The 13800-nt window shown below is 39.7% G+C and overlaps 1 protein-coding gene across 3 annotated transcripts in view; it reads left to right on the top strand.

The window, feature by feature from the left end:
• The window catches only part of Eml5 (EMAP like 5), a 188905-nt gene that overhangs the window by 151770 nt on the left and 23335 nt on the right, over window positions 1-13800 (top strand). For all 3 annotated transcript variants that reach the window (XM_008843796.2, XM_029568615.1, XM_008843797.1), the window contains 3 exons: window positions 2586-2664; window positions 4480-4609; window positions 7904-8002. In XM_008843796.2, the coding sequence (XP_008842018.1) occupies window positions 2586-2664; window positions 4480-4609; window positions 7904-8002 (308 nt within the window). The remainder of the gene's footprint in view (window positions 1-2585; window positions 2665-4479; window positions 4610-7903; window positions 8003-13800) is intronic.

Here is a 13800-nt window from a genome sequence, read left to right as displayed (position 1 = left end):
CTATGCTTATAAGATCTAGTTTTATGTTTTTATCTTCTTTCATATTTGCCATTAATGAGCTATATGACTTGGTTTTCTTTACCTTTATACAGTTCTCCTTGCTTTCTTCCCTTTAGAATTGATATCCCTGAAATGAGTACCATCTTAATTATTTGACTTACATAAGTAATTACATTACTAAGACTTTATGCACCAAATTTGTATAATTTTATGTTATGTGATTTTATTTTAAGCAGTAATATGCTTTATGTAAATGATCCTTATAAAAATTAAAATGCTTAATTTTTAAAATATATTTTATTGAATTTTTGTGGATTTCATGCAATACTTTTTTTTTTTTTTTTGTCTTTTTGAGACAGGGTCTCCCTATAGCCCCAGCTGTCCTGGAACTCACTATGTAGATCAGGCTAGCCTTTGAACTCACAGAGATCACCTGCCTCTGCTTCCCAAGTGCTGGGACTACTGGCGTGTGCTACCATGCCTGGCATGCAATACATCTTAATCAAATTTAGCCCTCCTTTCCCTAGCTGCACCACCCCCCATAGCCTTCCCAAAGGACTTCATGAATTTTGTCATATATGTTAAGGCCTGTTGTGTTAAGTTTGTGTACCTGGATGTTCCTCTGTGTGATTTCATCCATTGGAGCCTGTTTAGCCTGTCTAGTATCAATCCCTTAAAGAATATCATCTCAAGATGTGATGCTTCATTTAGTTATAGAAATACATAACTTGGGGCTGGAGAAATGGCTCAGAAGTTAAGAGCACTGGCTACCCCTGCAGAGGACCTGGGTTCCGTTCCCATCATCCACATGGAGGCTACCAACCATCTGTAACTCCAGTTCCAAGGAATCTGTTACTCTGTTCTGACCTCCGTGAGCATTGCAGAACATGGGTGCACTTACATACATGCAGGCAATACACTCATACACATCAAATAAAAATAATAAACAAAATATTTATATATAACTTAACAATAAATTTAAAGTGCATTTATATAGCTTTAATAAATGCTAGACCAAGGTTGAAGAGATTCCTCAGCAGTTAAAAACACTTACTGTTCTTCCAGAATCTAAATCAATTCTGCATTAATCAGATATTAATCAATTCTGCATTAATTGATATCCAGTACTCACATGGAGGCTATCAGCCATCTGTAACCCAGTTCCTGGGGATTAGACACCCTCTTCTGGCCTCTGTGGGTATTGCAGCATATGGTGCAATTACATACATGCAGGCAAAACACTCATACACGTAAAAATTAAAATAATAAAATATTTTTTAAATGCTAGAATTTTTCATTAAAAAGTTAATATCATTTCTGATTTAAATCTTAGAGAGGGGTTAATGCAGGATTGATTTAGATTCAGTGTTCAGGTTATAAGACAATTGTATAATGGTGAATGTAAACTAATAAGCAAAATTTTAAAACATTTTATTATTTTTATTTCATGTGTATGAGTGTATTGCCTGCATATGTATACATGCACCTATGTCATGCAGTACCTATGGAGGTCAGAAGAGTGAATCAGATCCCCTGGAACTGAAGTTAAGGACAATTAGTCATCATGTGGGTGCTGGGAACTGAACCCACGTCCTCTGCAAGAGCAGTCAGTGTTCTTAACTGTTGAGCGATCTTTCCAGTCCCATATGCAGATTTTTTTTTTTTTTGGTCTTTTTGAGACAGGGTCTCCCTGTAGCCCTAGCTGTCCTGGAACTCACTATGTAGACCGGGCTGGCCTTGAACTCACAGAGATCTGCCTGTCTCTGCCTCCCGAGTGCTGGGATTAAAGGCGTGTGCCACCACGCTCGATCTTATAGATTTTTAAACCAAAGAAAAGGGTTTACCAAAGTGCCTCTACATTTATGATTCAAAATGTTTTAAGTAGATTCTAAGCAAATGAGAGAAGTAGATCCAAGAGCTATCATGTAGGAAGAGGTGATAAATGATAAATAATCCAGAGGAGTATTTGGCGATAATTCCAAATGACCTTTTATGGAGTGTTGTATGGTTTGCAGTGGGTTGTAACTATCAAATGTCTTCCTTGAATAACTGTCAATGCCATTAGTCAACATTAGGGAATTCAAGAAGCAGATAATAAAGGACCTGGGTAATGAGGAGCATGGAGGGATGTTGTTATAAATTTGAACTCAGCTGTGATTTATGTTGCCAACAGTATAGAAAGTTCATGGAAATATTATCCGAATTCACTGCCAATCAGAGTGTTTTGTATATCTGTTATATGAGAGGTAAGAGATACTTTAGAACAGTAATCCAGGCTTTGTTGATAATGTACCTATCCAAAAATACTTGAATATGTCAAGCTAATATTCTTACATTTGCTTACAAACAACCTCCTATATTATTTACATTATGAGATAAAGACTAAAGAAATTAAAAATGAATAAAAAATTTGTATCTCTCTACTTTTCTGCAGTAGAAGTTGTAAAGATACAGAGGGCACAGTCTAGTGGAACCAGAGTGGGCTCCCTTTGGGGGAAGGTATGATCTCTCTGGAGGACAGGTGTGGGTACCCAGTGCAGGCCCCAAGTGACACTGCCTTTCCTTCCCCCACCTCTCTGTTTAAGGCCCCCAGTGAGTAGGGCCCCACCACAGCCAGAGAAACTTCAGACAAACAACGTTGGCAAGAAAAAGAGACCCATAGAGGTAAGAAAACCGACTCTCCAAATACTCCAGGTTCTTTTTTGTAAAACACCCAAGTTTTGCTATTAATTTTCAAGAAGCCAGGTATATTGAATTCTTTTTCATTTGGTTATAAAAATTGATTGCTGAGTTTTAGATTGTTACCTGTTTCTCTTAATTTTTTAAATGAATCTCCCTGTTAGTGTTCCGTAAGTAATGCTCTGAATTGATCTGGATCCTCAAGTACTTTTTTTTTTTTTTCCCTCAGATTTATTCTCAAGTACTTCTAACTGTAAATTTATGTGCAGGATCTAGTGCCTGAGAAGCACAGACATCTTGGCAATGTCTTCTACTTTGTGGGTTGATTTTATAAGTTAAAAGTTAAATACTATATCAGGAACATTTACCTCATGTGATATGTTTAATATACTGGGTACATGGAGACTGTTTCTCAAAAAAAACCCACAGGCATCTTAAGGCCGGCAGCAGCAGCAAACAAGCTATTCTACATCCGGTATGGAAAAGGTATAAAGCTGTAGGAGGGGTGATTATTGTAGCTCTCTCCCTTCACCCATAAGGATGAATGAAAGGATACTTTTGCATGAGAATTTTACCATAAGTTGTCAGAAACAAATTTGAATTCCTCAGGGTACCTAATTTGGACATAATTTATCCTGAGTTATGTACGCAGAGCAGTACTTTGACTAAAAATGAATACAAATTGATGGAGCTGGAGAGTTCAGTGGTTAAAAGCACTGGCTGCTGGTGCAGAGTACCTGGGTTGGGTTCCCAGCAACCACATGGAGGCTAACAACTGTCGATAGCTCTAGTTCCAGAGGATCCAACGCCCTCTTTTGGTCTCCTCTAGCATTGCATTGCAAGCAAACACTTAAGATAAAAATAAATTAATTAAAAAAATTTTAAATAAGGGCTGGGCATGGTGGTGCATGCCTATAATCCCAGCACTCGGGAGGCAGAGGCAGGTGGATCTCTGTGAGTTCAAGGCCAGCCTGGTCTACATAGTGAGTTCCAGGACAGCTGGGGCTACAGGGAGACCCTGTCACAAAAAGACCAAAAAAAAATTTTTTTTTTAAATAATACAAATTGAGATATTCCTTTGGATGTAAGAAATATGTCAGTGTTTAACACATGGAAACTAAACTCTTGGAATTGGATGACCATGTGAGTGAGTCCTTTTTATAAGTTTATGTTGAAAAATATAGAATATGTGTTTCCATTGCTAAAAGCAAGTTACATAGAAAAATATGTCTAATGGCTGTTGCACCCATGAACTCACAGCAGTGGTGATTACTTCACAGAGCCTGCATAAGTCTGGCCCATCAGCATTCCACCATGGATGGAGGAGGGGCTCATGAGTCCCCACCCTCCCTGAGGAGCTATAGGCAGTCCGTGGTTTCAGTGGTTAGGGAAGATGGGGGTCACTCTTCTTAGCAGTGTAAATATCTATAAATTGCCCTTGCTCAAGTAAATAACCCCACCCATGCTCATGCAAACAACCTTAGTTAAATGCAGGGGGCACCAAAAAAGAACAAATATATGAAGACAGGAAAGGGACTTGTTGAGAAGAGGTTCAGTGGGAGAGGGGAAGGTGACAGAGAACTGGGGGATGTGGGCAAAGTACATTAGATGGATAAAATTGTGAAAGAGTAAATAAATTTAAAATGTGTCTAACTTAATTTTGTGTTGGAATCTTATAAAATATCAAAAATACATCCTCCCTTTGAATGAAAATATTATCTATATCATAGTACACTGGTGAACATTTAGACATAAAGAAAACTATAAATATACAATGGTTTTTAATCATTATTGTTATAGGACCTTGTGTTGGAGCTTGTTTTTGGCTATCGAGGCAGAGATTGCAGGAATAATGTGCACTATTTAAATGATGGTGATGATATAATTTATCATACTGCCTCTGTTGGAATTCTGCACAATGTTGCCACAGGTAGGAGACCTTAGTGTTCTATACATACACTTTTTAATTTAAACAATTTTATCTAACAACTTAAAATTCCTTGCTAAAACTGTAAATTATGCTATTTGTAAATGTATAACAGAAATAATCCAAAATATTTAAAAATTACATATTAATAGATTTTCTATATTTTTTGAGATAAGGACTGTAGCCCATGTTGGAACTTTCAGTGTAGCACAGGCTAGCCTCAGTCTAGCCATCCTCTGCCACAACTTCCTGAGTTCTGGGATCACAGGCCTGTGCCACTATGCCCAGCAGTATTTCAGTCTCAAGAGAGTATGAACAGAGAAGACTATTTCATAATGCAGAGTCTCGTAGGTCTCTGTTAGAAGTGAAGGCTTGCTGTATGTTCAAGCCGTGTTTTATAATGAAAACTTTGAATTTGCAATTAAAATTATATTTTCCAGCTGGGTGTGGTGGCGCACACCTTTAATCCCAGCACAGTAGGCAGAGGCAGGCAGATCTCTGAGTTTAAGGCCAACCTGGTCTATGTAATGAGTTCCAGGACAGTTAGGGCTACAGGGAGACCCTGTCTCAAAAATGAACAACAAAAAATTCTCTTTTCCAGCATCTTCCTCATGAAAATAGATGGTTTTGAATAGTTGTCTTTGAAAGTAACTGAGAGTAGCTTGTTGGGTGAGCGGTCACTGGGGGGAAGGTGGTTCTGCTGAGGCTTTGGAAAGCCAAGGAAGCTAAGAAGGCTGCTTGTCTGTGGCTCTACTGACGATTCCTTGTTTGACCTAAGAAGGTGAGAAAACATTTCTCTATGTTTATTTAAATGATTAGCTTGATAAAGAACAAAGTTCCCTTAGTATTTGATGACCAAAACAGTGATCCTAGTAATGTTATTTAATTTTGGATTTTGCTTGATTAAACTTCATAAAGCCTTCAAGTCAAATGTAAAAATGTTTCTAGTTCAATTGTTTCCAGTTTTCCTGTTTCACTCTGAATGGATAAAGAGCAAGTGGATTATGTCTCATAATCCCCCTCCCCGGTCAATACCAACCATAAAAGCATCTTTATGCTTTGGTTTCCTAAAGAAAAGGATTCACCAAGACCTCAAGAAATCAGTGACAGGCTGGAGAGATGGCTCAGCAGTTAAGAGTATTGACGGCTCTTGCAGAGGGCCTGGTTTCGATTCCCAGTACCCACGTGGCAGCTAACAACCGTCTGTAACTCCAGTTCCCGAGGAATTCGACACTCTCCTCTGACCTCCGTGGACGTTACATGACACGGGTGCACTTAAACACATGCAGGCAATATATTCATACCCCAAAAATAGAAATAATAAATAAAATATTTTTTAAGAATCAGTGAGAAGTTTCTGTTTAAATAATTTGGACTTTTTAAAAAGTACTACTTAAAAGAAAATCTTCTTTAATTGAGACTTCATATGTCCTTTGGGAGAACAGGGAAGAGTGAAATAGGACAATCAAGAAAGAAATGTGTAAATAATCTCCGTTTGTCCTTGTGATTTTTAGTTTTCTCATTTGTAATTAATCATCCTTCTAGTGGTTGAGAGAAAGGACAGAGGAAAGTAGGCACCTACTTCAGTTCTGAGTGTTTGCTCACCTGTTTGGGGACACACTGCCATGTTCACTGTCTCTCTCTACTAGCTGATCTTACGCCAGTTCAACCAGTAGCCTATCATTAGTTGTTTGTTCTTTCACTAGACTCTCAGTCCTGGAAAATACAAAACATTTCAATTTGAGAAGATTTATTTAGTTTTTTAATTTTTTGATACAGGAGTCTCACTATGTTGCTGAGTCTGGCTGGAACTCATCGTGTAGCCCAGGCTGGCCTCAAACTCAAGATCCTACTCCTATCTCCCTCTGGAGTGCTGGGATTGCAGATGTGAGCTACCACCCCTGGAGGGTTTGAGAACCTGAGTCACAGTCCTCTACCATCTACATCCAACCTACTGGCATGGCTTCATTTCCCACTGAGTTATTTATTTTATTTTACTTTATTTTATTTTATTTTTGTCTTTTTGAAACAGTGTCTCCCTGTAGCCCCAGCTGGACTGGAACACACTATGTAGAACAGGCTGGCTTCAAACTCACAGAGATCTGCCTGCCTCTGCCTCCCAAGTGCTGGGACTACAGGTGTGCACCACCATGCCTGGCTCCCACTATTCTCCCTACAGTCTTTTTATCATCTGCATGCACTACTGTTGTCTTCTAAGAGTATTTCTCTGTCAGTACTGCTAGGTGAATCATTAATTCTCTAATCAAAAAACATTATTGTCTCTCTGCTGCTTGTGTGATAAATATGAAATATGAATAAATACGGCCAGATTATTCAATAGAAAAGTACTTTATGTTTTCTGTGTGATTCTGTTAAATCTTTTTCTTTATGAAACCAGAGAGGGAAGATCATGGACTGCCATCCAAAATCTTCCATAATTCTAGTCCCTGTTCACCTCTTGAACCATATTGCTGGCTTTTGGCCTTCAGGACCTCCACTTTGGCTAAATAAATCATTTACATACATATATAACACTCTCCTGCCTTTGTGCCTCTCCTTAAAGTGCTCTGTTTTCTGGAAAGCCCTTCCTACCCTGCATCATATTTGCAGAATCTGGGTCAAAGCAACTGTCATAATTCTATGATGACAATATTCTTTGTGATGTGGTGGTTAAACCCACAATCTTGTGCATTTTAGGCAAATCACTCAACCACGGAGCTACATCTGCAGCCTCCTGGCATTTTTATTGATAAATCTTATGGTGCTTGGCATCTTCAGCTTGTATTATGTAGTTTATCCTTTTTGGGGATCTGTCCCTTTAAAATTCATTGCCATCCTTAATAATAAGCACTTACGTAGTCAGTGCTCATAATTGAATGATCAAGTAGATTAAATTTTTGTGCTGAGTAAGAGCTGTTATGCCAGGGTGGTGGCGCATGCCTTTAATCCCAGCACTTGGGAGGCAGAGGCAGGCAGATGTCTATGAGTTCAAGGCCAGCCGAGGCTACAGGGAGACTCAAAAAAAAAAAAGAGCTGTTATATCTTAAAGTAAAATAGTAAAATAATGCTATTACATCTTAAAGTTTCCAAAATTATGGAGCTGGAGGGATGGCTCAGCAGTTAAGAGCACAGGTTGCTCTTGCAGAGGAGATCTGATGCCCTCTTCTTGCCTCCACAGGCATTGCATGCATGGGTGCGCTTAGATACATGCAGGCAATACACACATAAAATTTTTTAAATAATTTTAAAAATAATTATAAAGTTTCCAAAGTTAATTCTCAAATTCTTTCTTTATAGGGACTCAGAGTTTCTATCAGGAACATAATGATGACATTCTGTGCCTCACTGTGAATCAGCATCCCAAATTTATCAACATAGTGGCAACTGGCCAAGTAGGTATGTTTCCGTATTTTAAAAAGAAGCACTTTGAAACATTTGTTTTGTTCAAATAAATTCAGCATCCTAGAAAAAATGAAAACTTATTAAATTGGGTGGTCAGAATCTGTGTGCTGCCTGCAGAGCCTGGCCCAGCTATCCTTTATGCTTTGCTGCCAGGGAGCTTCTGTTACATAACTTTGGTTATATGAGTTAGTTCAGACTGCTCAAAATTTAAACTACTGCGTAAATATCCTTTTGCATTCGGAAAGCTGTAGAGCTGAAAGGATGAATGGAGAAGCGAGAAGTTAACTAGAACAAGAGGGACAGGGCCCTCGTTTAGCAAAGGTTAGGCTCGCTAAGAGAGGACTCGGGTCTGCTTCACACTAGTAAGTCCCTCTGCAGGTTTTCATTTTTGTCCTGCATTAGTATTGTTCTGATTGAGCATGCGTATTTAGTTTGGCCTGGCTACCAGTCAGGGGTCACTGTGAGCGCTGCACTGTAGATTTCCGGTTAGCTCTTCAAAGCTGATGTCCTTCGAAAACATGACTGAAATCATTGAGTTGCCTGGGTATCAGTGAGTCATGGTTGCTACACTAGATTTCTAGGCTTTTTTTTTTTTTGGTCTTTTTGAGACAGGTTCTCCCTGTAGCCCCAGCTGTCCTGGAACTCACTGTGTAAACCAGGCTGGCCTTGAACTCACAGAGCTCCACCTGCTTCTGCCTCCCGAGTGCTGGGACAACAGGCGTGCACCACACACCCAGCCATGATTTTACTTTCAATATCCTCATTATCCATGCAGATGTTAAGTTAGTCAGTCAGGAACTTCTCTAGAGTGCCTGGCTCTATGCTTTTTCCCTTCTGTAGTTTTCTCCTTTTTAATCAATTTTTAAAGTTAACATACAAAGTGATAGGTTTATTTATTTGTGTGTGTGTGTGTGTGTGTGTGTGTGTATCTGTCTGTCTCTCTGTCTGTCTGTCTGAGTGTATGCACAAGCCTGTGAGTGCATGAGGAGGCCAAAAGAGAGTTTGATGTTCGCTCTATCGCTCTTTACCTGTTCCTTTGAGGTTCAGTCTGTCCGTGAACCTGGGGCTCATGTTATGTCGGCTAGCCTGGAAGCCAGCAAGACCCTGCAGTCCTCCTGTTTCCACCCCTTCCCCTTGGAGCTGGGGTTACAGGTGTGTGGGGACACCAGTTTGTTACATGGGCGCTAGGATCCAAACTCTATTCCTGTTGATGGTGCAGCAAGCACTCTTAACCTTACTCAGCCATCTCTCTGGCCTTCATTGTACATTTTCTCACTCATCCCCCTCCATGCTTCAGCAGCCTCCCTGCCTCACACGCACCCTTCTTTTCCCCAAATAATCCTCCCTTCAGTTTTCTGTTTTAAAAAGAAAATAGACTGTTACATCACCCACAGTACACAAAATAGTGTCATTCTTTTTATGAATGCATATATCTTGCCCTTATTGATGCTAAATTTTTAAAAATATTTTATTTATTTTTATTTTATTTTATTTTATTTTTTTGTCTTTTTTGCGACAGGGTCTCCCTGTAGCTCCAGCTGTCCTAGAACTCACTATATACACCAGGCTGGTCTCACAAAGATCCGCCTGCCTCTGCCTCCCAAGTGCTGGGATTAAAGGTATGTGCCACCACGCCCAGCCCTTTGTTTATTACTTTTATTTTAGGTGTATGAGTGTTGCCTGCATGTAAGTAAGTGCACCCATATCGTGCAATGCCCTTGGAGGACAGAAGAGGCTGTCAGATCCCCTGAGACTGGAGTTACAGACAGTTGTTAGCTGCCATGTGGGTGCTGGGATTTGAACGCGGGTCTTCTGCAAGAACAGCCAGTGTTCTTAACCGCTGAGCCATCTCTCCAGCCCCCTATGCTAAATTTTTTTAATGTGAACTCATGTTTTCCCTCAGCACAAGGAATGAGGCCTGTGTCCTGGAAGAGTAGAAACCATACTACCTAAATAACCAGCTCTGTGCCTTTGCCGCAGCTATTGCTGGTTAATTTTTGAGTAAATTCACTTATTCAGCAAACTTATTAAGCATCTTCCAGGTATTGCTTTAAGTGCTGGGGATAGAAATAGCTTATAAAAAGATAGACTCATATGGTAAAGGAATTTACAGTCTCTGAATAGAATTCTAGAAGGAATGTTACTTTCATTTCCCAACCTTGTTCCTCCTCCTGTTTTCCTTCCTCTTTGTTAAACAGCCGTGTTTACATGAGTGCTGTAGTTTTCTCTTCTTTCATTTTCAACACTGCTTTGTTTAATGATTGCAGGTAGTTTTCTCTTTTAGATAAGAATTATCATGGTTATAAATTAAATCTTTCTAGAATATGTCCCCTTTCCATTTCTTTCTTTTTATATTAGAAGGCAACAATATAGCAAATAAGAAACAGTCAGTGATCTATCTTTCCAAGTGAAACTCTTAAGAGTAAGGGGAAATGAATTTTAAGACCATGTATGTAGGGACTGGAGAGACGGTTCAGCAGGTAAGAACACTGGCTGCTCTTGTAGAGGACCCGAATTTTGTTTCTAGCACCCATGTGGTGGCTCACAACCTTCTGTAACTTTAATTTCAGGGCATCTGATGCCATAATCTGGTCTTCTCAGGCTCCGGATGTTTGTGGTGCACTTACATACATGCAGGCAAAATACTCATACACATAAAATAAAAATATTTTGTTAAAAAGGTAATGGGTAGAGAGATGGCTCAGCATTTAAGAACACTTCCAGAGGACGTGGATTCAATTCCCAGCGCCCACATGGTGGCTAAGAACTAGCTATAACTCCAGTTCCAGGGAATCTGACACCTTCTCCTGACCTCCAGGGGCATTGCATGACACGGGTGAACTTACATACATGCAGGCAATACACTCATACATGTAAAATAAAATAAATTAAATATTTAAGAAGAAAAGATCATGTATTCAGCCATATGTCTTTTTGAGACAGTCTCCCTGTAGCCCTAGCTGGCCTGGAATTCGCTATGTAGACCAGGGTGGCCTCAAGAACTCACAGAGATCCGCCTGCCTCTGCCTCCCAAGTGCTGGAATTAAGGACGTGCACCACCGCGCCAATCTAGTAATATCTTTTTTAAAAGCAGGGTCTTGCTATGGTAGTCTAGGCTGGATTTGAACTCACAACAGTCTTCTAGTCTCAGCCTTCCTAGTGCTAGAACTATAGACCTATGCCACCATGCCTGGCCACTGAAAAGAAAGTATAAAACAGACTAAAGGAGAGACCAAAGGGGAGAAGAGACATTTCTCCTTCTAAACATTAAAGGAGTTTATTGGTCTTTTGCTGCCAAGTTTATTTAATATTCACAAGTCACAAAACACTGTTTAAATGGTTTGTGGTTCTTTTTGTTAAAAAAAAAAATCAAATAGATTATAAGCCAGGCAAATGCCTGTAACCCTAACATGTGAGAAGTGGAGGCAGGAAGATTGAACCCCACAGCCTCATCTAAAGAAGTAACCTAACTTCTCTAGAAAGTTCACTTATAATATGGTTCTTCACGTAGAACACAAGTCCATTTCTCTGTGAGTATTGTGCTCACTGCTTCCTGTGACTTCACCTTCCAGTTTTGGAGATAACTGTCTTCTCAGTGACCCTCTTCCTTTGAAGGGCCACGTTGTGCATCTTCCAATGACAGTCTGTGGGACAAGGTGTACAAGGAGCTATGAAATTGCATTCCATGGGGGAAGCTTCCTCTGCATGAGCTATGTCTTAAATCTTTGGAATTCCAGAGTTCTTCACTGAATGGTCCTGAACCTACTTTGGGGCCTACCTTAGAGTCCTTTCTCAGTCTGCTCTCCCAGTAGCACATTGTATACTCAGTATGTGCACTCTTAAAGGGTGGCCACTGGGTAGCTACTTGTTCACTGGTGGGTAGGATTTTGGGATTCCATGCTGGGATACATGTCTTAGCCAGTATTGGCTACTATAACAAATACCTAGACTAGATTTTATAAAACTATTTCTCACTTTTTTTGGAGTTTGGACATTAAAGATAAAGATGCTTAACCATTCAAGTTGTGGTGAAGGCCATCTCCCTGAGTTTATGGATGGTCTTGTTGTATCAATATTATCTTTCCCATCTTTCTTCTATCTCTTCTTACAAGAATGCTGATCTTCACTGTGGGCTCCACCCTGTGACCTAAATACTTACAAAGTCACACCTCCAACTACTGTCATATTTGATACATGGTTTGGGGAAACATAAGGGTTCACTTCTGAGCAGCAGTGATAGGAGCTTCCTTGGTTTCTTGTGGTGTGGGATGGAGCTGTGTGGTGAGGGAAGGAGGTTGTGCTGTATGTCCCCAAACTCCAGTGAGTTTGAAACTTATACTAGTACCTCAAGATCATCATGGGAATGTCTCTATCAAGATAAAAGACTGAGGGACTGGGGCGATCACATAGTCTATAAAGTGCCTGCAGCAGAAGCATGAGGACCTGAGTTCAATTCCCAATACCAATGTAAAGAAGCCAGGCATGGTGGCATGTACTTGTAATCCCAGCACTGGTGAGGCAGAGATTGGTGAATCCCTGGAGCTCACTAGCCACTTAGCCTCGTCTCATAGGTGAGCCCAAGGCCCGTAAGAGACCCTTTCTTAAAAAACAAGGTAAGTGGAGACTGGAGCCAGTTAAGAGCACTGGCTGCTCTTCCAGAGGATTGGAGTTTGGGTTCCCAGCACCCACATGGCAGCTAATACATTCGTAACCCCAGATCCAGCAGATCTGATGCCTACTTCTGGCCTCCGCAGGCATTGCATGTGTGGGTTCACTTATGTTTGTGCAGACAAAACATTCATACACATAAAAATAAGAATAGAGTAAGTTTTCTTTTAAAGGTAAATAATGCCTGAGAAAGAATAACACCTAAGATTGACCTCTGGCCCCCACATGAATACAGATGCATGTGCACCTCCACACATACATGCACACACATGTAAACATGCACACACACGTACGCATGCATACACAAAGAGCATGGTTCATTTGGTAATTCTTATCTTTGTTGGTAACTAACCATTTAGGCTGTGACGTTGCTGCTCTTAGCTGTAATCCAGATCCTGTAGCGATCGCAGGACAAGCTTGGCCTCCAAGCCAAACACTCCCATTCTTTAAACTATTCTCCATGTGGCATAGTTTCTAGTTTTTCATCATTTATGTTCATAACTAAAAGTAATATTTATTGTCTGTTTGGCAGAGTCAGATACTTTTTATTCTTTCCTCTTATTCCTGTTCATGATACTATCTGCCTATGTTATCAGTTTAAATCATTATTTCATATGGAGCAATATAAGACTTGACTGATGCAGAAAACTGGCATCTCTTTTGTAGGTTTGTACATTTTCACTGCTCTCTCTTGCTAAGGATTGTCACTTTTTAAAATTTTCTTAGTAAGCATCTCTAATACAAGTACTATGAACACACGCCATCCAGTCTTTCTTGAACATGGAAAGTCCTCAGTTAATGTGAAGAACTTTTCTTGATTCTTGAGTTCTGTGGTAAACTTTGCTGTCATGTTTCTCAGACCAGATTCTTTCCTGCAAACAGAGATGCATTAAACACAAAAGTGCAGTTAGCAATCCATTTTATAAACCGACAAAGATTCATATAAATACTGTCTTTAGAATTGTTATGATTAAAACTTTATGTATCTCATTAAATACACAAATTTAGCCAGATATTGAAAGATCACTCATAGACTGTTAATGTATGTAGATAACTGAAGTGAGTTCCCACTCTCACAATCTACTCAATTTAATGTGATAAACTAATTTTGTATGTGATAATTT

Source organism: Nannospalax galili, unplaced genomic scaffold, assembly GCF_000622305.1.
Source record: "Nannospalax galili isolate Female #2095 unplaced genomic scaffold, S.galili_v1.0 scaffold500, whole genome shotgun sequence".
Classification (NCBI taxonomy): Eukaryota; Metazoa; Chordata; class Mammalia; order Rodentia; family Spalacidae; genus Nannospalax; species Nannospalax galili.
The sequence above is the reverse complement of the archived record's forward strand: the minus strand, read 5'-3'. Positions and strand labels throughout refer to the sequence as shown.